Source organism: Ascaphus truei, chromosome 1, assembly GCF_040206685.1.
Source record: "Ascaphus truei isolate aAscTru1 chromosome 1, aAscTru1.hap1, whole genome shotgun sequence".
NCBI lineage: Eukaryota > Metazoa > Chordata > Amphibia > Anura > Ascaphidae > Ascaphus > Ascaphus truei.
In genome coordinates, this window is record NC_134483.1 from 31,669,406 (window position 1) to 31,692,766 (window position 23,361).

Sequence of the window (23,361 nt, forward strand, 5' to 3'; positions counted from 1 at the left end):
TCTGTCAGCATGGGTTGCAGATCTTTGATTATTTTTCGTATTCCCTCTAGGGTAGGGTTGTATGTGGTCACTAGTGGTATGCGTGTGGTAGGTTCTTTCTGTCTGTATTGTAGCAGGTGTTCTCGTGGGGCTTTTAGTGCAGACGCCCACCACCTCCTCAGAACTAACCAGAGCCGTGTCGGGAGAGCAGAGGTGCGGCGGTGAGGGTGTCCGGAGCAGCGGGCTTGAGGTGTTGCGTCCCGGATCTGACGGAGTGACAGCCACTACAAGAATGATACAAGACTTGATCGTTACCTGACAAATGTGTGTGTGTAAGATTCACTTTACGAGACCTCAAGGATAGTGAATTACTACACTATTTTCCTTCTTGTTTTTTCTGTTCTGTTGTTACATTTGTATATGAACCTTGGGGGTTGCGCTCCCTGTTGGAAGATTTTGTGATGCTAATGTCTGGGACAAGCAGCACCTACATCTTTGGATTTGATATGGAAGGAGCATACATATCATTTCTTTCACCCTGGTCGGGTTTTATTTGTTATTCTATCTTTCTTACGTGATAATGACAAATTCAGTGGCACGAGGAACAATGTAATAAAGAAGTGCATCAGCTATATAGAAAAACTGGAAACCGCATCAAACAATGGTAGGATAACAATAGGTCTTTCTGCCACAGGAGATTGTGTCTGAAGCACTTATTACCATCATCTGTTATTTGTATGTGTTATTTATATGATTGTCACGTGTATTACTGCTGTGAAGCGCTATGTACATTAATGGCGCTATATAAAGACTTACATTACAGGAGATTAAAATGGACTCCGGGGTATTATGGGATTTCATATAGGAACTAACTTATACAGCGTTGTCCCTCTTTAAGTTTCAAAAGGAGGCACCCTTCTGTAACCATCAATATTTTGGGAGACGCTGCTAAAGAGGCCGTCCATCCTATGACCTGTTACATTGTGCAGTACTACAATGGACTTTCAAGCCAGTAACTGGTGTGCCAGGCAGGGCTCCCCAATGTATATAGGAACCTTTGCTGGGTACTGCACATCGCTTCATCACTGCAGGGGTTACATTTTGTGCCCTATTAATTTCCTCCCTTTTCTTTGCAGTATCCACAGCTGTTCACTGGGATATTATCTCCTTGGAAAGGGCTGTTACTATACGGACCACCAGGTAAACTATATCTTACACAGTTACATAGTAGTTCCATAGTTACATAATAGTTACATAGTAGTTCCATAGTTACATAATAGTTACATGTAGATGAGGTTGAAAAAAAGACATGCGTCCAAGTTCAACCTACGCTAAATTTAGACAACAAGATACTTTATCCTATATCTATACTTATTTATTGATCCAGAGGAAGGCAAACAAAAAAAACCAGTGAAATATCATCAAATGATATCTCATAAGGGGAAAAATAAATTCCTTCCTGACACCAAGAATCGGCAATCAGATTACTCCCTGGATCAACATTCTTCCCATGTTTACTTATTTGGTATATCCCTGTATACCTTTCCTTTCTAAAAAGATGTCCAACCTTTTTTTAAACAAATCTATTGTATCTGCCATCTGTCTCCATGGGCAATGAATTCCACATTTTAACTGCCCTTACTGTAAAAAAAATAAAACCCTTTCCTTTGTTGCTGGTGAAATCCCCTTTTCTCCAACCTTAAGGGATGACCCTGAGTCCTTTGCACTATTCTTGGGATAAACAGTACTTTTGAAAGCTCCTTGTACTGTCCCCGAATATATTTGTATATAGTTATCATATGCCCTGTTACACACCTCTTTTCTAATGTAAATAAATCTAATTTAGCTAGCATCCCCTTTTTTTTAATTTGGTGGCTCTTCTCTGCACTCTCTCTAGTTCCATAATGTTTTTTCTAAGGAGTGGTGCCCAAAATTGTACTCCATATTCAAGGTGTGGTCTTACTAATGCTTTGTAAAGGGGCATAATTATGTTTACTTCCCTTCCATCCATTGCCCGTTTAATGCAAGATAAGATCCTTTTTGCCTTTGCAGCTACTGCATGACTTTGGGCACTATTGCTAAGCCTGCTGTCTACAAGCACTCCTAAATCCTTCTCAACCAATTTATCCCCATTTAATGTGTAAGTCGCCTGTTTATTCTTGCTTCCTCAATGCATAACCTTACATTTATCTGTATTAAACCTCATCTGCCATTTACCTGCCCAAGTTTCCAGTCTCCAAGTCCTTCTGGAGAGAAATTACATCCTGCTTTGATTCTCCTACCTTGCACAATTTAGTATCATCAGCAAAGATGGAGACTTTGCTCTCGATGCCAACCTCCAGGACATTAATAAACAAGTTAAAAATCAGGGGTCCCAGTACTGATCCCCGAGGTACTCCACTCACGACTTTAGCCCCACCTGAAAAAATTCCATTTATGACAACCCTCTGTTGTTTATCCTTCAACCAGTTTTCAATCCAGGTGCACACATTATTAGAGTCCAATTTGCTTTATTTTGTACACCAACCTCTTGTGTGAGACCGTATCAAAAGCCTTTGCAAAATCTAAGTAGATCACATCAACTGCATTACCCTGGTCTAAATTCTTACTTACCTCCTCAAAGAAACAAGGTTAATTTGGCATGATCTATCCTTCATAAATACATGCTTACTAATAATTTTGTTTTCCATTAGATATTCCTGAATATTATCCCGTATTAAACCTTCAAGTAGTTTCCCCACTCTTGAAGTCAGGCTTACAGGTCTGTAATTCCCCAGTTGTGATCTAGCTCCCTTTATAAATATAGGCACCACATCTGCTTTATACCAATCTTGTGGTACGAAACCTGTGGAAATGGAGTCTTTGAATATGAAATGTAATGATTTGGCTATTACTGAACTTAACTCCTTGAGAACTCTTGGATGTATGCCATCGGGGCCAGGTGCCTATGAACTTCTTCCTCAGTTAACTAATTGTTCATTAATATGGAGGTTGTGGCTTCCTCCTACGGCACTACTATTGAAATTGATTCTTCCCTGGTAAACACAAGCAAAGAATTTGTTTAATACCTCAGCTTTTTCCTTATCTCCAATAACCTGCCTGCCCATTGACCACTGAAAGGGTCCTATATTTTCTTTTCTCATTTTTGTGTTAAGGTACTTAAAGAACTTTTTAGGGTTGATCTTACTTTCTATTGCAATCCTTTTTTCATTGTCCATATTTGCTCATTTGATTGCCCTTTTTGTTACATTCCTTATAATTCTGATACGATGCCTCCGTCCCTTCTGACTTTAAGAATTTAAATGCCTTCCTCTTTTCCATTTCCTTCCCTACCAGTTTATTTAGCCACTTAAATTTTGACTTATTTCTTTTATACTTATCAGTGTATACCAGTAGGGAATAAGTGTGCTTTTCTGAGTTTTAAAGACTGCCCATTTATCTTCTACATTTTCCCTGCAAAAGCATCATCCCAATGTATTACTTGTAGATTAGTCCTCAGTTTATTCAAATCTGCCATTCTAAAGTTTAAGGTCTTTGTTGAACCCAAGTAAAAGTTACTTTATTCTGTGTGGTTGAGGTCAGGTAATTTTAAAGACCGTGTGGCTACTATATTATAAATGGGCAAGTACAGCTGTAAACGTTGATGGGGAAAAAAATAAACTGATGTTTAATGTCGGAGGTATTCCCCTCAAAACCCTCTTTAGACACTTGTCTGGTAACCACTTTTGCGGCCAGACTTGGACAACTAAGCATTATCTAACCTGCGTCTTACTTTACTGTACCTGTAAGCAGCAGCAGGTACTCCCTTGCCATCTGCTTAACCATCATTAAGAGATGAGAAGTCTTATTATTACATGGTAAAATGTGTTGCTTCCTACTAATAAAAAGTAAAGAGCGGTATTAAAAATCATAAAGAGCAATTCTAACACTTATGAGCACATTCACATTTCAGACAGGTCCCCAACCCTGCCTTACCCCAATAATTACACTGCATACATTGCCTCTACGGCAGCCAGGGATTCTGGGTAATGACATGCAAATGAGCACCGTGCCACTTTTTGCTTCTTATCCACTTTAACATGGATCCATATAAGCTGATGCTTGCTATTTTACAGCAAAGTCTGGGTTGCAGAAGCACATGGCCAGAAACCTACTCACAGACATCTGAAAGCATAACTTCTACCTCTACTATCACAACACTTGTTGGAGACATGTTGGAAGGGCAACTTGTGCATGTGCACTCATTGGAGGTGCTTCTGCAGTCTAGCCAATGCTAAAGATAAGAGCAGGTTAAGAAAGATTGTTTTCCAGCAACATGTACCCAAAGGCCATCTACTTCCAAAACTGGAACAACCTACCGGAGACTCTCACATCCACCACCAGTTTAAGTTCTTTCAAATCTAAGGCTGTCTCACATTTTAATCTGGTCTGTAACTGTTTCATACGCTCATAATATATATTATCTTTAACTGCGCACGCAATGTCTTGTATATAATGTATAACCTGCTCATTTATGTAACTGTATTTGTAACCATGTATTATTTGTTTTACTCTGTGCCCAGGACATACTTGAAAACGAGAGGTAACTCTCAATGTATTACTTCCTGGTAAAATATTTTATAAATAAATAAATAAATAAATACTGTCACTTGCAACAGTGGCTTATTAAATAATGTTCGGTTGCATACGGTTTAAAAACGGGCTTAAAGTGAAGTTTTGCAGGTGGTAACTGTATGGATGTCGAGAGTAACTGTCAAATATTTTGCAACTAAAGGCTGCTTTTTAAATGCAAGGTAATATTATAAACCACAGCAATTCATGTTATTAATATTCTACAAGAGAAAATATACGACAATAGAGCATATCTTAGTGGTGTGCCCACTTGTACACGCGTGCCATTCACGTGTCTGACTGTACTTTTGGGGCGCGCAATGACTATAATCTCACAATAGAATAAGAGTCCTGTTAATCCGCCTCACCGAAAGCATGTTGACTTGTGATTTCATTCAGGGAGTGGGATTTTCATATCCTTGTTACTGTTCTTGCTGCCTGCCAGGTACCGGGAAGACATTACTTGCAAAGGCCGTGGCCACAGAATGCAACACGACCTTCTTCAACATTTCAGCATCTACAATTGTCAGCAAGTGGAGGGGAGATTCAGAGAAGCTTGTGCGGGTACGGGTATCTATCACACTGTCGGTGACAGAATTCTTGTAAACCCATACTTTCCCTCTGAAGAACTATATATTGTTGCCACTCACGATCCTTTATATTGAACCAACATGAATGCTATTGGAAGAGGTTGAGGTATGTGGTCCTCCAAGACCTAGCAGTTAAACATATTATTCATTTGCACGATGGGTGTGGAAAGTCCTGTATCTAGTCAATCAATTTATCACAGAACCAAAAAAAGTCCCTGCATTGGATGCCAAATATTAAGAAGGAAATGTTTCCGGAAACAAAATAGTTTTGCAATATCTTGTAAGAAATGCCACGTTAACCCAACAGAATGTAGCATGTGCGAGAATGTGTGCGAGGAGTTTTTTTCATTATTAAAAATCTGCCAGGACAGAGGTGACCTCTTTGTTCAAGAGATGACGGTCAGATGTAAGACACTCAAATAGTAACATTGATAATCTCCCACGGGTGAAAAACTGACACAAAAGAAACCTTTTGCACTGCGTTATGGATTAAATTGCATCACACTGATACACCTCATTCTGTTAATGTAGTACAGGCAGTCCTCGTTTTACAACGCTTCGTTTTACAACGAATGGCTTATCCAACGCTATGCAATGCATACCTATGTTCACTTATACAACGCCAAAGCGGCTTATCCAACGCTCTTACGACGCTTTGCAACGTTGTTTGTGTATGTGTTTGTATATATACACACACACTCATACACATAAACAATGTTGCAAAGCGTCGTAAGAGCGTATATATATATATATATATATATATATATATATATATGATATTATATTATATAATATATTATTTATTATGTGTTATATATATATATATATAATACAGTATATACACTATATAATTTATGTGTGTGCTGCATATGTTATTGCCTGCGTAAAATATTTGGTGTATTTTAATGTTAAAAATGCCTTCAGGAACGGAACCTTTCATTTAAACAGTGTTCCTATGGGAAAACGTGTTTCGCTTTACGTTTCGCTATCCAACGCCATTTTGAGTAACGCATTGTGTCGGATAACCGAGGACTGCCTGTATTCCCTTTTTTAGTGCTATCTCTGCAACATAAAGCTACTCGGTATTGTTTTACATATATCCAACATGCATACACGGTACATACCGTGTCCCATTTAGAATTGATTAATGGCGCATGTTGACTTTAGGTCTGAGACAGCAACATCATTTGAACATCAAATAAAGACAATGTATTACAAAATCTACGCTCGGGTTTACAATACAACAATAAGCTACAGTATGCCGTGTATTAAAGGGCCCATGGACATTTAAATGGATAATTGACTTGTCTTAACCCCTTCGCTTTCTCCATAGTTAAGATATCTATAGATATAGATATATATATTCATTAACCTATGGCAGTGAAAGGGTTTTATTGGTGTAAGGTAGAGAATGTTTTCTATCAAATCCTTTGAGACAGTACAGGCAGTCCTCGGTTATCCAACGGAATCCATTCTGGAGGTAACGTTGGATGGTGAAACCGTTGTAAAGCGAGTCCCATGTTAATTAGTGGCGGTGAGCGTTGGATAACGCATTCCGGCATAAAAAAACGGCCCTTAGGGTTGCATTGTAAAGCGATGGATATGCCCTTCGTTATAAAGTGAAACGTTGGATAACGAGGACTACCTGTGATGGTTTTTCTTTGGACAGGTATTATTTGAACTTGCCAGATATCACGCTCCTTCCACCATATTCTTGGATGAACTGGAGTCTGTAATGAGCCAGAGAGGGGCGGGCGCTGGGTGAGTGTGCTCTTCTACACTTTTATTTAGATATTTTGGGATGCAAGTATATGCCAGTTAAGGAGACCTTGATATCTAAAGATGTTTGCGGTTTACACAAGGTTGTGAGTTTAATTTATTTCTTGACCACATATACATGGACGTTATACCTCATTTATAAAATATTCACCTTCCCCAACCAATCAAACACTACAAAAAAACAGAGTGTGAGCAAATTAACCATCCCGTGGAATGATCAGTGTAGCTAGAACATATCTGCACATATGGCCCATTCTCTGATAGCTCAATTATATGATGCAAACACAGGTTTCATTATGTCAATGGTAATAGCCTAACTGCATATCAACACCAATCAGTAAACATAGAGCGCCCATCATATTTTGCCCCATTTTGCTTTTGGCATGAAAATGGTCTCAGAGTTTTAGTAGTCGGGAAAGGGATCCACATTCATCAGGGAGGTTAACATAATGATCATATAAACGCAACAACATAATATACAAATCGGAGCTCAACTGGAGGCCCGTTGGCCAAACGCGTCCCATGATAGGCCTTGAAGTTGCCTTTGGTATTTCTGCCCATGCTAAATTCATACTACTGTCGTTGCCTACGCAGCTGAGCATAATTTTAACTGCTTGCAAAATGTTTAAATATCAAAGAAAAAAAAATGTTTTTTAACTAGATAATAAGTGTGTGGCCCGTCTACTCTACCCTAACCCCTTTCTGATGTCACCCCTCTGGAGAACTGGTTGAGGAGCCCTGATATACACAAAGGCGCCCGTGTTATAGCACTGATGGGCACTTCTTTTCATGCACAAAGTAAGGATTGTTCCTCTGAAAACTTGCAGGGGGGAACACGAGGGAAGTCTCCGGATGAAAACGGAATTACTGGTGCAGATGGACGGCTTGTCCCGATCAGACGATCTTGTATTTGTTTTAGCTGCTTCCAATCTGCCATGGTAAGAGATCAAGAACATGCTTTGTGAATACATATCCATGATCCTCTTCTAAGCACAGATAAAGATTGTATTTAGACTGCAGGAGAAAAGGTCTTATTTTTGGTTAAAGCGTTTAAAGATTAATTTTGAGCTTCCTCCTTTGCTGCAGTTTTTCCCTCCGTCACCAAAATATTCTTTAATAAACTCAGCTACCATATGCCAATATTTAAAATGTACTCTCTGAATTTATACCCAAGTTATTTACTACGGTTTAGCTCAGAAGGGTTTTAACTTTCAAGTATAAAGTACTTAAACCTTCCAGTGCTCAAAAGCACAGTCTAAATATAGTAAGGACAGCTTTCATTGGAGTTATAATCTGATTTAAGTTGAAAGATGACTGATATTTTACTCTACCAGATAAGACTTGTGCTGCACTGTGACCATGTTGATTTCTCCGTAACTTGCATTTTATATTGTGCTTTTCCTCCAAGACGTATTTTCATCATAAATAAAACAATGGAGAGCAGATGGAGAGGTGTTATTCTTAAAAAGCCACAAAGTAGGCAAAAAATAATAATAAAAAAAGTGTGTTTTTGAACAACTTTGCTTCCTTGGAAATATTCAGTCCTCCTTCTTGTAAAATGTCTGTTTCCTGTTAAAAACAAAAAGAATCTCTTCAGGTTTTTGAAATTCTGATGGTTGTTCTTCCTCCTGATCTCTTTAGCTTATAATGGCAGCATAATTGATTTAAGGGTTAAAAGTGTGGTTTACTAATTTTAGGAGTAATCTGGTGCTCTTTAAACAGACGATAGTCCCATATGTAAATATTGTCCTCTTGGTACTTAATAGCAACCTCCTTTTAATGAGTGTATAAACGCAATATATTGCAAAATAGCTGGAGAATGGTGCCTAGTGTCTCCCATAGACAGAACACAAACAGGCAGGCTGCCACCTACATAAATCCCCTTAATAAACTGACAATCAGTATGCTAGATTGCTGGGTGATAAACAAAATAAACTCACTATACGGTCCTGTAGAATCCTGAGGGAGGTCCTGTAGAATCCTGAGGGAGGTCCTGTAGAATCCTGAGGGAGGTCCTGTAGAATCCTGAGGGAGGTCCTGTAGAATCCTGAGGGAGGTCCTGTAGAATCCTGAGGGAGGTCCTGTAGAATCCTGAGGTAGGTCCTGTAGAATCCTGAGGGAGGTCCTGTAGAATCCTGAGGGAGGTCCTGTAGAATCCTGAGGGAGGTCCTGTAGAATCCTGAGGGAGGTTCTGTAGAATCCTGAGGGAGGTCCTGTAGTATCCTGAGGGAGGTTCTGTAGAATCCTGAGGGAGGTCCTGGGAGGTGCATCCGCTGATAGAAAGGAACAGAAGCAGTAGAAATGGAAAAAACGGAGCACCACCCAATGCATAGAAAATAAGGATCCAGAGGGGGCTACCTTATAAAGGAGACTTTATTGGACAAAAAAATTAAATAATAAACCCCTACAAAGATGGGGGAAACACACAACGCGTTTCACACCTGTAGCGCTTCATCATGGTGTCTTGGTCACCTTGATAAAGGGCACACGGCCCGAAACGCGTAGGTGTGTCACCTGTGTTGCTGCTTCGGGGGTCATGTTGGATCCACTTATGGAATAAATCATTTTAATTCCCCTGTGAGCCTCCTCCTGTTTTTTTGGCAGTGCACTGCCTTTTTTTCTGCATCTCATCACAAAAGAGGACTTCCTAAACAGTCCAAATATTTGGTTACCACGCCTACCCCTAACTCTAACACTGATGTACTCCGTTACCAGGAATTCAAACGCTTACATCATTATTACAAATAATTTTACTTGTCTGATTTGTACAAATAAAACTGTGCCAATCCCCTGCACTTAATCCAGGGGCGGGCAACTCCGGTCCTCAAGGGCCACCAACAGGTCAGGTTTTCAGGATATCCCTGCTTCATCACAGGTGGCTCACTCCGTCTTTGACTGAGACACGGATTGAGCTATCTTTGCTGAAGCAGGAATATCTTGAAAACCTGACCTGTTGGTGACCCCTTGAAGACTGGAGTTTCCCATTCCTTATTTAAGATAATTAATAATGGAACATGCAACTGCTTCTATGGGACTTTATTCCTAAAGAGGAGTTGCCCTTTCAGTCACAGCTCCGCGAAGCCTCCCTTTGAAGCATTTTTGCCAAACGTCCTTGTTTTACAACTCGTTTTGCAAATATTTTCTTAATGGAAATAATATCTTGTTTACTAGCTGTTTATTTTCCAGCTAACAAACCATTTAACGTTTGTGCAAAACTGGAATACAAGTTTGCTAAAGGACTAAGGGAAAGGCGCCACGTTTTCTTCTTCTTCTAAAGCAGTGTTTCCCAACAGGTCAGGTCTTAGGCCGCGGTCCCAGTCAGCACTGTAGCACGCGCGCCCAGCAGGGGAGGGGCGGCGCGTACACAGCGCTTCACCGCGATCTTTGGAGAGAGGGAGATTGTGACTGGAGGGGGCGTGGCGGGGGTTTGTGGGGGCGTGGCCATGACCTCACGCGGCTGGTTCGGCCTCATTGGCTGAACTGCCGGCGGGGACGTGGCCACGCCTCCGTCGCGAGTTCCAAATACAATTTTTTTTTGTATTTGAGAGAACTCGTCGTAGACCGTGGCTGCACCTTCTGTGCGGAGGCAGGTACTGGGACCGGACTGATTGGGGGGCGGTGCTTGTGCGCAGAGCGCACGCCCAATGCACTGGAACCGCAGCCTTAAGGATATCCCTGCTCCAGCACAGGTGGCTCAGTCAAAATAACTGAGCCGCTGATTGACCCACCTGTGCTGGAGCAGTGATATCCTTAAGACCTGACCTGTTGGGGTTCCCAGAGGACTGGAGTTGGGAAACACTGTTCTAAAGCTTTGTGTTTGTGCGGCCCAACCTCTAAATCTAAACATATTCTCGTGCAGTATATGGATTGAGTATCTCATTAGGGCAGCTGTTAGTCTGGCCAGTAACTAAGCAACATGACAAAGCATCAACATTGTGCTACAGTGAAATGGGGGACCCTCCATCCATTCTTCATGCTAGATCTAGCATGACACTGTTGGAGTTGAAGATTATGTAGTGCCAGATCCTATTTAAAGGGGGGGGGGGGGTGTTGCAGAGGTAATTAACGCCACTGATGAGTACAGGGCTCATATTCCAGCTACAAATGCTCTGTTATCTATTTTGGTTTGAAAGTTGAACCTTGGATATAAACGCCCTGTAAATAAGCCTTTCAGTGGCAACTTGAAGACTTTGCAGTGAGACAAATGTAACGAGGACTATTTTGAGGAACGAGGCTCAGATAAACTCTACGCAAGCATGTACCCTCAAAGTAGTGCCCCCTTATATTGGAGGTGCTGCCATCTGGGATAAGAGTTATAGAAAACACATTGCAGCTGATGAATAATAAACCATGACACATGGTAGAGAGTGTGGTTACACAGAGCAATTACTGATCTGATAATAAAATTATATTTTGCTCGTATAATGCAGGCAACTAGGTAAACGGCACTGTACATACAACTTTGCAGGAACAATGAGTCCCTAAAGAGATTACAGTTACAATTTTGTTACCTGAGGCACAGGGAAATACAGGGACTTGTCCAAGATCACAAGACCGGACACTGGGATTCGAACTGGGTCCACCTGCTTAAAAGACAGCATTCTCCCCACTAAGCTACCTCTGATCACATCTAATGTTTCCCGTCCTAGGGAGCTGGACTATGCTATGTTACGGCGCTTGGAGAAGAGGATTCTGGTGGATTTGCCCAGTAAAGAAGCGAGACAGGCGATGATTCAGCACTGGCTGCCTCCTGTAAGTAACAGCGGAGGAGTAGAGCTGAGGACGGACCTGGAATACAGTATGCTGGGAGAGGTAAAAGGAACATCTTCTCCCTTTTTTAAATGGAAGCAGAGTCCATCCGACTATTACTAGTTAACTGAATGATCACTATAAAACAGTTGTCACAACTCATATTACTTCCAATAAAGACATGGAAAATTTCTGGTCTTTCACAACCATATCTCCAGCCCACTCACCTAAGAGCTACAGTATGAATTGGCAATAGAGACGCCGTATCCATCCATTAACATTTGGGTGCCGGAGGGTCCGTGGCACCAGAGCGCCATGGCCCATCCAGCACTCGCAATCAATGACTGCTTCGCCAAAAGCAATCTCCCCTAGAAATAGAAAAATTAGCAAGATCAATATGGCGTAGCTACTGCGTTTAAAGGGAAGGAGATAGGTTGCAGGTACACGGAGTCATTTACAACATTATGCACCACGGTTTCTGAAAAGGTTTTAGACTATGAGGTAATAAATAAGAAACGTTCTGCACTAACCGAACCGTTTTCATGTTCTGCATTGTCTCGATCACTACTTCTTAATGCTTAAAAAAACGGTCAAGTTAGTTAGAAGGAAACAAAATTGACATTTGTTAGACATTATATACTTGTTGACGAAGGTTTTGAAATGACTAAGGATAACGTTGATGACTTGCGTTTTGTGTGTTTCTTCCCAAACCAAGGGGGGTGGGGGGCTACGTAAGATGCAAAAGGGACGTCCATATATCAAGAGAAAATGTAGAAATGCGTTGCTGTTCTGCAGGCTCCATACTGGTTCAGATAACAGTGCAACGTTAGAACACAATGTACGCAATAGGATTGATCAGATCACATTTATTGTCCTTTTAGTCATGGTTACAGTCTTAATTGGGAAGTCTTATAATAGGCTTCTATTTTAATACTATACTGGGCCTTTCCATTCAACTCTAAGACCTGTTTGACCTCCAGTACCTGACTTTTTTGAGCAATATGCAAACTCACAGCTTAATGCCGAGCATGGGAAAAATTTGTTTTGCAGGCAAACTGTGCAGAAACCGTATTTGCATGGTTTGGACTTGTGATAAGGGTTAATGAATATGGGGAGGTGTAAACCTATGCAAAAATTATTATTATTTTGCCTGGAAATGCACTTATTGCAATCTTAAAGAAGGATTTCACCCCCCCCCCCCACCCCTTCAACAACCCCTTTTATATATAACCCAGACCTGAATGCAACATTTGGGGTATAAGGCAGCATTCTTCACTCATTTGTGTATGAGCCCACTAACGGACTCCCAGAGTAAAACAATGCGAGTTGTACATAGACCAATATTAATGCCTGAAAATACAGTTGTAGGTTGTAGACAGAGAACGTGGTATGCGACTTGGTGTCTCTGCAAATTCCAATCTTCTTTTACGGGTGACTGCACCTTAACACTTTTGATGCCAGGGTCATTAAAGGTGCATTGCAGGTCCCATCTGCCAGCACCCAGTCCTTGTTCTATCAAGTCATTGGCTCACCAATGTTACATTCGTGGTGTTTTAGAGGTTTTGCCCTACCCCCCAAAACAACACAAACTATTAGTTTATGTTGTGCTGATCTATTTCTTGGTAGGAAAATGGTCAGGCAGTGATACGGTATCTCCAGCATGGGATACAGGATAGCTTTGATAAAGTCCATTGCAAGAGGACATAATGGTAAAAAAAGAAAAGAAACCATTTTTTGTTTAAGGCAAGTAGAGGGCAATGCTGCTTTAAGACTGTTCTCCATAGATGTAAAATGCACGTGATCTTGTGTTTAGGAGACAGAAGGCTACTCCGGCTCAGACATTAAACTAGTGTGCAAGGAGGCCGCCATGCGACCTGTAAGAAAAATCTTCAACGCGCTTGAAAATCATCAGTCAGGTATGCATAGCATTGTCCCCATGTATACTGCACATCAGTACAAGAATCGGAAAAATGTAAATATGCCCTAGTCCGTGTGTGATATGTAGTTATTTGGCTCATGAAGAGAGATTTATTCACGTTCCTGAATTTTTAATCATTGTGACATTTGTAAAAATCAGCAGCGGGTAAGAATATTCCACTACGGCCCATGGTGTGTGGTTAGGAGGAGCATGCAGGCTCACATTTATGAAGCTTAGTGCAAATAAACGTGATTTTTATTTGTTCCATTCTACTCTTCATCAGACCGCAAAGATCTGCCAGCGATCCGCCTGGACACCGTCACGTCTTCTGACTTCCTGGATGTCATAGCTCACACCAAGCCCTCAGCTAAGAGCTTAATGCAGAAATACATAGCCTGGCAGAAGGAATTCGAGTCTGTGTGAGAGGATGTGGTTTATAACAAAACTGTTAATACCAAAAAGACAACTGCCCCCCACTCCCAAACTCTACTTGAGCTTGGACACACTACCAAAGAGACTGGGGTTTTTTTTTTTTTTTTTTAAAGAAATGTGACGTTAAGAAATAACTAGTCTTTTTGGGGGTTTCCCAAGGAAAGATTGGTTGATAATTGGCCTGCAGGAAGTAAAGCAGCAAGAAGAAAGGATGACAGCAGCCAGGCAGACACATCCACAGATCATTTCTGAGATGCATCATTATTGAGCAGTAATAGAGGCAGACACACTATTGCCAGACTTCAGGCTACAAGGCTGTGTGAGGGTTACATTGTGTGTTCTGCCAGTACATGACGTGACCATACAATCTGTTCAAATTATGATTTTCAACCATGTTGCTTCTGTCAATGATGGATAAAGTGAACCCTGCTGTATATACAGAGTGCAGTCCTTATGCTTGGTCAACGGGCATAAAACATGGTAAAATGTTCCATCATTCATGTATGGCTGCTTCTATAAACACTGCTTATGTACGCACTGCCTCTTTTGCTAATTATTTTAATAAACATACACGTCCACCCGCTTCCAGAGATGATATTTACCTGTTCAGTTGCCAGTGTTTTCTCTCACTTTGGGAAAATCAACATAACGGCCAAATCTGACCAATAGGAAGCCGCATTGTCATCGGGTGGTGATGTTGCAGCTTCCTAGTGGATGACTGTGGGCACCATCTTTAAAATACATGAATACCAGAAACTAAACCGGTAGGTATTGGGAGCCGTGGTGTCGCCGGAGCGAAGAAAAATAGGGGTCCAGCCCCGGAGGACTTCTGGTTCAAATTCTATAAATAGATATCCAAAGTGGATGGGATTGCTGCTGCAAACCTCCCAAAATACATTGACCTCCTGTGGTATAGATTTCTAAACATTTGTAAAACCTTTTAGTGTTCTATTATGGAGACATTGAAGAGTTCCTGTTTCAGTTGTCAGCACTGGTGACTGGATATACCTTCCTTGTCTGGTTAGTCTACAGAGACATTAGAACAGGGGTAGCCAACTCCAGTTAAGGACAATTTGCAGGTTGTCTCATCTTCTGTGACCATGTTTTCATGACAATCTGACAAGTACAAGCACGTATGAAGCTCTCCATTCATAAAACAGTGTGTGCAGTCTTCGACTGAGCCACCTGTGCTGAAGCAGGGATCTCATATAACCCTGACCTGTTGGTGGCCCTTCAGGACTGGAGTTGCCCACCTACTTATGTGCCCATACACTGCACCACTATGTATTCACCTCTTTCCCAAGAATTCCTACACCCCTCAATAAAAAGCAATTCCACAAATCCTCTATTCTCCTCTCTCTCTACTCGCAGCTGGGGATCTCTCTCCTAACCCTGGACCCAGCCATATACACACCTGCTCTCACCCACACCTCCCTGCCACCTCTTTCCCGCCACACCTGCTCTCACCCACACCTCCCTGCCACCTCTTTCCCGGCTAATGGTGTTAATGGACCTTTAAAATGTTACTTTCCTTCAAAGAAAACTGGAAAATAAAGAGATTGCTGTGTCAGATCCCTATTCAAATTAACGCGACCTCGGCAGCGCAAATATTTTCTGAGCTTTTCCCACAGAAAAAAAAGTGCACGCTTTTTGCCCAATTCAATAAAAAGTAGTTGTGTATTATTTCCAGTCGGAACCCCCCCCCCCCCAAAACCCAGGAAATTATCACGGCGCGGAGATTACAAATCTGGCAGCCGTTGTTCCCGCCAATGTGCTGGACACAACACACCAGAGGGGGAATAGGAGAATACCCCATTTCAAAAGATTAGCCGCGCACGGAAATGGCGGGGCTACTGTGCGACCGTGCACGTCAGCGGGTTCAATATCGGCTGCTGCATCTGAATAATGAGCCGTACTACAATCTGCGTCACTGCGCCTCATCCTTTACGCCGTTTACTTGCGCCAGAAGGGTCCGCGAGATCGAAAGCGGTGTAACTTTCTGCACAAGATGTAAGAAACTGTTCTAGCATACGACACAAGTGTGCGCCACAAAAACCATTTATCTGCGACAAAAAACAAAAAGAGAGCGTGTGTTCAATAGTAAAATATTGTTTTGATAATAAAATGTGTGAAGGTAAAGCCAACCTCTAGCAGTCTGCAACGCCGACTTCTACACACCGGATCCATATTCAGAAGGAAACGGTGCGGAGCAGTTTGTAGCAGATCGCTGGAGGTTAGTATGCGATTTAAAGATGGCAGCTTTGTGAGCACAATGCTTTTTTTTTTTTACCTTCACACATTTTTATTATTAAAACAATACTTTACTATGGAGCATCTCTTTTTGTTTTTTTGATGATGGAAGCGGTCGCACCCAATTGAAACTATTGTGAACATCTATTTTTTCTGGGACTAATCACCTGCAATTGGACACGCCAACGTTTTATCTCTACATAGCCTTATGGCTGGCATTTGAGACTTTCGAATCCCTTTTTGTGAGCGTTCATTTGGATTTCTTCTGTAATTGTATATGTTATCTATACAAAAAATCTATACATAGGACAAGATTGATTTTATACATATAGAATAGTTTTATTCACATTTGATTACATGAGTTTTATACTATATCACAGTATTTCTGGTGGACACATTTCACTGTTGTATATAAATAGAAGCAAAACTTTGCACTTTTATAGCACAGTAGATCACCTAGCACCATTGCATATATATATTTCCTTAACTGTGTTATTGCCAGAGTGGTCAGCAATGCATTAATTGGCAACGAATGGGTTAAAGTAATTGTGTTGTAGTAATGTGTTTGATGGTCCTTCACCGTTAGACAAAAGTAACATTTCAAACACTCGTTCATTTAGCAACATACCTTTCATACGGCAAAAGGATGAGCTATTTTTCAACTATATTACTCAAGCGAAACGCGTTTCTTTATTACTCCTTATCAGGAGAAGGTGTGTAGTTTAAAATTAATACCAAATCGCATGTCGGTGTCTCACATTGTCGTTCTTCAGTGGCCGTTTCCTATAGCATATCCTTCAGAATATAATCCACAGCCTGTGGAAAGTCGTCACAGGTTAGATAAGGGGCCGGGTTTATTTTATCTTCATCGCCTGACCTGTATTTTCCTGTTAGAAGAGAGAGAAAAGGAACTCGGTGTATATACACGTCTTCTAGATGGTTTCCAAAGAACGTTTGGTCAACTGCGTACACCCGGAAGCGAGAAACATTTTGGTGATAGTTTGGCTTTTCCCACCTGGTGTAGAATGGGCAGGACAGAGCATTTCAAGACCTACAGTATACTAAGGAGAAGAGAGTAAAAAGAGGTGGAAGGTGGGTTCCGATTTTTCCACCTAGCTCAGTGTTTTTACATTTAAAGCAGCACGACAAGTTGCAGTTTGTTTCCTTCATCTTTGTAATGAACCGTGTTAATTTTAGCTGTGGGGACCCCTTGCATTCTGAGATACTTACCTCCATAGGGGGTGCCGGTATCTCCATGTTTAAATGTCCTGCAGGCCAATAGGAAGCAGTGATTTCATCCCTTGCGGCTTCCCATTGGCCAGCGTGACGAGGGACATTTAAACATGAAGGCGATACCGGCACCCCCTACGGAGTTAAGTATCTCGGGATGCAAGGGGTCACCGCTGCTGAAATTAACACAGTCCAGCTTCGGAGACCCCCTGCTTCAAAACTATAGTCAAAACAAATAACAGAGACTGCGACTTTAGTGCGGCTTTAAAGGCGATGATCCGATTTATTAAGGAGGCTGCTACAACAGGGCAAATTACATGTGTTGTACAACAAAGCCTGGATTCAGTAAAGAATCCGTACACACACTCGGAGACCAATATTTTATTCTTTTGGACTCACGAGTTTGTAGTTGGTTACTCATTTCTGTAGTGGTGGTCGGTCACAAGCCAGACACTGATTGATGGGTAAAATGGGGTTTTGGTTAATTAAAATAACACAACACTAATTTCATTATCAGTCTTGCACAGCATATCAATACACGTACCAGTTTTAACTAGTATCCCGAGCATCCCAGCATTCTGTGCTCCGCCAATATCGTCCCTACAATCCTAAACAAAAAGAGATAGAGAGAGAGATTACCCACACATGGGGTCGTGGCATGGCTGGAATGATCTTGGACAGAGATAGTGGACGCACAGATAATAGGGAGGAAAATATAATGCACGTGCTCAGTGTCAAATCCCCAGCTTGGGCATTATAGCTTTAAAGTAGCTACATACGTATACATAACGTTTTTACATACTTGGAATGAGGGGAGTCCCCAAAACGCAACCTTCGGGCGACCCCTGGTTACCGAGATAATTGCCGGTGTCCCCCACGGTCAGGCCAAGGTGGCTGCTGCGCATTCGCTATAAGAAGCCCAAACTGATGTCTTTACGACTTCCTGTCGGCCTGTGGATTCCCGGGAAATTTAAAACGACCATATTGTTTTCCCAGCACGGGCGCCGGCAACTAACACGGTAATTATCTAGATAACCAGGGGGTCTCCTGAGCAGAAAATCATACAGCTTTAGCCTTAGGGGCCCCCAGATCAAATTCTGTAAAAATAAGCACAATGTAAAGAAATCCCAGACAGGCTCGTGGCCTTAATAATAATAATAGTAATAGCATGTACTTGTATAGAGCTGCTAGTTTTACGTAGTATTTTACAGAGACATTTTGCAGGCACAGTCCCTGCCTCGTGGAGCTTACAATCTATGTTTTTGGTGCCTGAGGCACTGGGAGATAAAGTGACTTGCCCAAGGTCACAAGAAGCCGACACCAAAAATTGAACCAGGTTCCCCTGCTTCAAACTCAGTGCCAGTCAGTGTCGTTACTCACTGAGCCGCTCCTCAAAATTAGGTTTAAAGGAAATTTGCTGCATCGCAATAAATAAAGGCACATTGGCTTAGATTTACACAATAACTACAATTATTGACCTTCTCCTCACACCAAAAATGAACATACGAGTATGTTAATCAATAATAAATATGGGATAAAGGTAACGAACGAGCCTGGGGAACATGCATTTGTGTGTTATATCTGCAGCAGCTTTTCATTCAAGAGTCCCTCTATCCTCTGGTCACCAGACTGGTATAATCTCACACATTGCTTAGATCCAGCTTTACTTCTGTGGCTTGTATTGAAAAATTAATTTTATAATCAGTATGAGTAGGATTGCCAGGTGTCCAGCATTGAACCGGACTGTGCTGAATTTGGACACTGTCCAGTAAAAACTGAGAGGCAATACTAGACCTGTATGTGTATACCGGTATTACCTATTTGGACATAGTGACCTGACCGGCTTGGGGGGGAGGGGGGGTCGCAGGATGTCTCTGAGCAGAAGAGAGCAGGGCTATTGCTAGGTGGCTAGGAAGCTTCCTCCACCCTGATTGGCTGCTGGGTAATGCAATCAAGAAGAGGTGTCAGGAGCCTGGGGTTGGAGCCAAGGAGAGGAAACAGCATGGAGCGGTGAGAGAGGTGGGTGGGTGTCAAAAGTGTGTCTCAAAAACCTTTCACCATTGGATCCAGTATTTTTGGAGAAGCCACCTGGCAGCCCTAAGGCCTCGGTCCCGCTGCGCTCGTTGGCGCGGGCGGCAATGTAGCGAGTTCCCCACCAGCAGGGGAATCCTCGCGAGCCGGTCCCGGTCCCCCCTGGCTGCACAGCTGACTACACGCTGTGGCGCGTCAGCCGCTAGGAGACACCACAGAATGGTGTTTCCTAGCGTTGACGCGTGACGTGTGTGGCTGTGAGCCAATGGGGAGGGGAGGGGAGGCTTCGGGAGGAGGAGAGGCTTCGGGGAGCGGGGAGGAGTGTGGCGTGAAAGCAGGTGAGTGCCTGTCTGTGTGTGTGTCCCTGTCTGTGTGTGTATGTGTGTGCCCGAGTGCGTGAGTGCCTGCCTCTGTCTGTGTGTGTGTGTGTGTATGAGTGCGTGAGTGCCTGCCTGTGTGCGCGCGTGTGTGTGTATGAGTGCGTGAGTGCCTGTCTGTGTGTGCGCGCGTGTGTGTGTATGAGTGCGTGAGTGCCTGCCTGTGTGTGTGTGTGCGCGTGTATGAATGAGTGCCTGCGTGTGTGTGTTTAAACTTACCTTTCCAGCTCCAGCCCGAGTCCGTGGAGGGAGGGGGGGGAGAGTAGCGGGTCTCTCCGCTCAAGCCACGCCCCCCCTCCCTGTCAAACCGCCCACCACCCGCCCACCTCCCGCTCCGGCTCCCGCTCCCTACAGACCGCATATCGCGGTCTGTGTATCTCAGCGCACCGCCTGTCAGCAGTGCGGGTGCGCCGACTCTGGGAGCGGGGCCTTAGCCTTAGTATGGGTATATTTTTACTTGGTGGCAAACTATTCCAATTACCGCATACCTGGGGGTCTATCTCTCAAATGCTCCTCTCGTGCTAGCAATGAGGCTGGTGCAATTAAATACTTGTTTATTTGTCATTGGAAACAAACAACATTGGAGTTTTATTTTAACGAAAATAAAAAATGTGAGAGGCTGTAGCGTATATAGATGCTTAGTATTTTTATATAATGCGACATGTTCCTTTTCCCACACTTCCCCTACCCTGGGCAGTCTTACCATTGGTGGCTTGAAGAAAGAAAGAAAACAATGTCGACGGCATAAAACTTCACAGCAAAACCAGAACAGTAAAGGCAGCTATAGCACAACTGAGCAAAGCACAACCAACTTCTGTACTGTACACAACTGCACTGCTGATAGGTTTCAATTGCCAGCATCAGCCACAAGAGGTCACTGTTGCACATCAGACTGTGGGCTGAGTTATTAGTCAGGTCGGCAATGGCCAAATAGGAAACTCGCTGCTAAACTTAGTAATGTTTTCCCACCAGCACAAAAAGGGAACCTACGGGCAGACTCATGGAGCACGTCAATGTATTTTTCTAACAATCAGTATCAGTATCTTTGGCTTCCTTTAGAAACATTCAAATCACAGGGTAACCCCTCCAAGGGGAAGTGTAGTAATTAGGGCGACCATATTTGTCCCGGCAAAAACCGCGCGAAGAGCGCTGGTTACCGCGCATGCCTAATCTGCACTTGCCGGCTGCTCGTGTGCGTGCACGATCGGCACTTGCCGACTGCGCATGCGTGAACGGCGTTTGCCGGTCGCGCTTACGCACGAGCAGCCAGCAAGTGCTGATCGTGCATGCGCGGTCAGCAAACGCTCTTCACGCATGTGCAGGCGGCGCTCGCCAGAGGGATCCAAAACCCGGGACAGCACCCCAAAAGTCAGGACAGAGCCCATAAAACCGGGACACCTGGTCACCTTACTATTAATGGCAGTGACAAGTTTAAGGGGTCATAGCTGGGTCATTAATAACTTTGTCACCAATATGTAATGAGTTTGCACACCTTGAGCCTCCATCTCTGATAAGAAAACACTTGATCAATAAAAACTTCCCCACTCAGAGGCCCCCAAGAGACTCAATTTGTAAATTCAGTTCCAGAAAGACAAAAGGCAGATCTTTGCTCTTAGTATAGTTAGATTGCACCAAGGAAGGCAATTAGATTGGTAAATTGGTTACAGAAAGGTGGTTGTTTGGCCGGCTGCATGGGATTGCACCTTTTATAGAGTCACAGTTGTACCTATTTACATCCTGCTATAAATAAAGATGGGCAAATTTGGATTTTGCTAATCCAATCTTGTATAAAACATAAGACAGAAAAGCCCAATGCTACATCCAATTTGACAAAATCTTTAGTAACTAGTATATAGTTAAATACTTCAATAGCGTTATAAGCCTGCAAGCCAACATCAAGGCATAACCAAATTTGCAGGTCCCTCTATTTGGTTATGCCTTGACGTTGGCTTGCAGGCTTATAGCGCTTTGGCCAAAGGGTTTAACTAAATGACCCCTACTCATGAGAATAATATTATTATTGAAGTATTTAACTATATACTAATCACTATATATTTTGTCATATTGGATGTAGCATATATATATATATATATATATATATATATATATATATATATACACATACAATATATATATATATATATATATACAGTGCTTGACAAATCACCCAAAAATCTACTCGCCGAACCAAAAAAATCTACTCGCCACCTAGTCCCGCCCCAACCCCGCCTCTAGTCCCGCCCCCTACCCCGCCTCCAATCCCGCCCCCAGTCCCGCATTTTAAAAAAACCATAAATGAAATAAATTTAATAAATTCCTAGTAAGAACATTCGTTTTTGACATAAGTTTATTTATTGTATTACATTATACTACAATTAGTGTGTGTGTGTGTGTGTGTGTGTGTGTGTGTGTGTGTGTGTGTGTGTGTGTGTATAAATGTCGAATCTAGAAAAAAAAGCCAGATGTGAATGACTAGTTTCCTGAACCCCTTAACTAGTGCCTTGATGCCCCTGCTTCACAATATTTAAAGCAGCAATCCCGCCTGGGATCTTACCTGATCCGCAGACCCTCAAAGTCCAGGTACGCTCATTCCCGCAATGTTATACATTGGAGGGGAGGTGTTCCCTACCTGTCTTCTGGGTTAGGGGGGGTTCCGATGTCTTCCGTGTGAAGCTTGAGTCAGATCTGGAAGAAAGCAGTATAAGTTATTTCGGTGTTGTATAGGGCAGTTAAGATATACAGGGTAAATAAAATATCCAGATCCAGATTGAGAGAGAGAGTGAGACAGAGAGAGGGTGAGACAGAGAGAGGGTGAGACAGAGAGAGGGTGAGACAGAGAGAGGGTGAGACAGAGAGAGGGTGAGACAGAGAGAGGGTGAGAGAGACGGAGAGAGGGTGAGAGAGAGGGTGGAGAGACGGAGAGAGAGGGTGAGAGAGACGGAGAGAGAGGGTGAGAGAGACGGAGAGAGAGGGTGAGAGAGACGGAGAGAGAGGGTGAGAGAGACGGAGAGAGAGGGTGAGAGAGACGGAGAGAGACGGAGAGAGAGGGTGAGACAGACGGTGAGAGAGACGGAGAGAGAGGGTGAGAGAGACAGGAGAGAGGGTGAGAGAGAAGGTGATAGAGACGGAAAGAAGGTGAGAGAGACGGAGTGAGGGTGAGAGAGACGGAGAGAGGGTGAGAGAGACGGAGAGACAGAGAGAGGGTGAGAGAGAGACGGAGAGAGGGTGAGAGAGAGACGGAGAGAGGGTGAGAGAGAGATGGAGAGAGGGTGAGAGAGGGACGGACAGAGGGTGGGAGAGACGGAGAGGGTGAGAGAGAGACGGAGAGAGGATGAGAGAGGGTGAGAGAGAGACGGAGAGAGGGTGAGAGAGACGGAGAAAGGGTGAGAGAGAGACGGAGAGAGGGTGAGAGAGA

At 42.9% G+C, this 23,361-nt stretch overlaps 2 protein-coding genes across 10 annotated transcripts in view; one reads left to right on the forward strand and one right to left on the reverse strand.

Moving 5' to 3' along the window:
- KATNAL2 (katanin catalytic subunit A1 like 2) overlaps positions 1 to 14,643 on the forward strand; it is a 53,499-nt gene extending 38,856 nt beyond the window's left edge. For all 3 annotated transcript variants that reach the window (XM_075585808.1, XM_075585793.1, XM_075585801.1), the window contains 7 exons: positions 1,116 to 1,179; positions 5,036 to 5,154; positions 6,850 to 6,941; positions 7,787 to 7,897; positions 11,609 to 11,771; positions 13,522 to 13,624; positions 13,910 to 14,643. In XM_075585808.1, the coding sequence (XP_075441923.1) occupies positions 1,116 to 1,179; positions 5,036 to 5,154; positions 6,850 to 6,941; positions 7,787 to 7,897; positions 11,609 to 11,771; positions 13,522 to 13,624; positions 13,910 to 14,049 (792 nt within the window). In that variant the 3' untranslated portion in view covers positions 14,050 to 14,643. The remainder of the gene's footprint in view (positions 1 to 1,115; positions 1,180 to 5,035; positions 5,155 to 6,849; positions 6,942 to 7,786; positions 7,898 to 11,608; positions 11,772 to 13,521; positions 13,625 to 13,909) is intronic.
- Positions 14,644 to 16,665: 2,022 nt separating this feature from the next.
- The window catches only part of HDHD2 (haloacid dehalogenase like hydrolase domain containing 2), a 65,231-nt gene continuing 58,535 nt past the window's right edge, over positions 16,666 to 23,361 (reverse strand). For all 7 annotated transcript variants that reach the window (XM_075585828.1, XM_075585892.1, XM_075585882.1 and 4 more), the window contains 2 exons: positions 18,083 to 18,146; positions 16,666 to 17,195 (listed from right to left, as the gene is read on the reverse strand). In XM_075585828.1, coding sequence (XP_075441943.1) covers positions 17,092 to 17,195; positions 18,083 to 18,146 — 168 coding nt within the window. In that variant the 3' untranslated portion in view covers positions 16,666 to 17,091. The remainder of the gene's footprint in view (positions 17,196 to 18,082; positions 18,147 to 23,361) is intronic.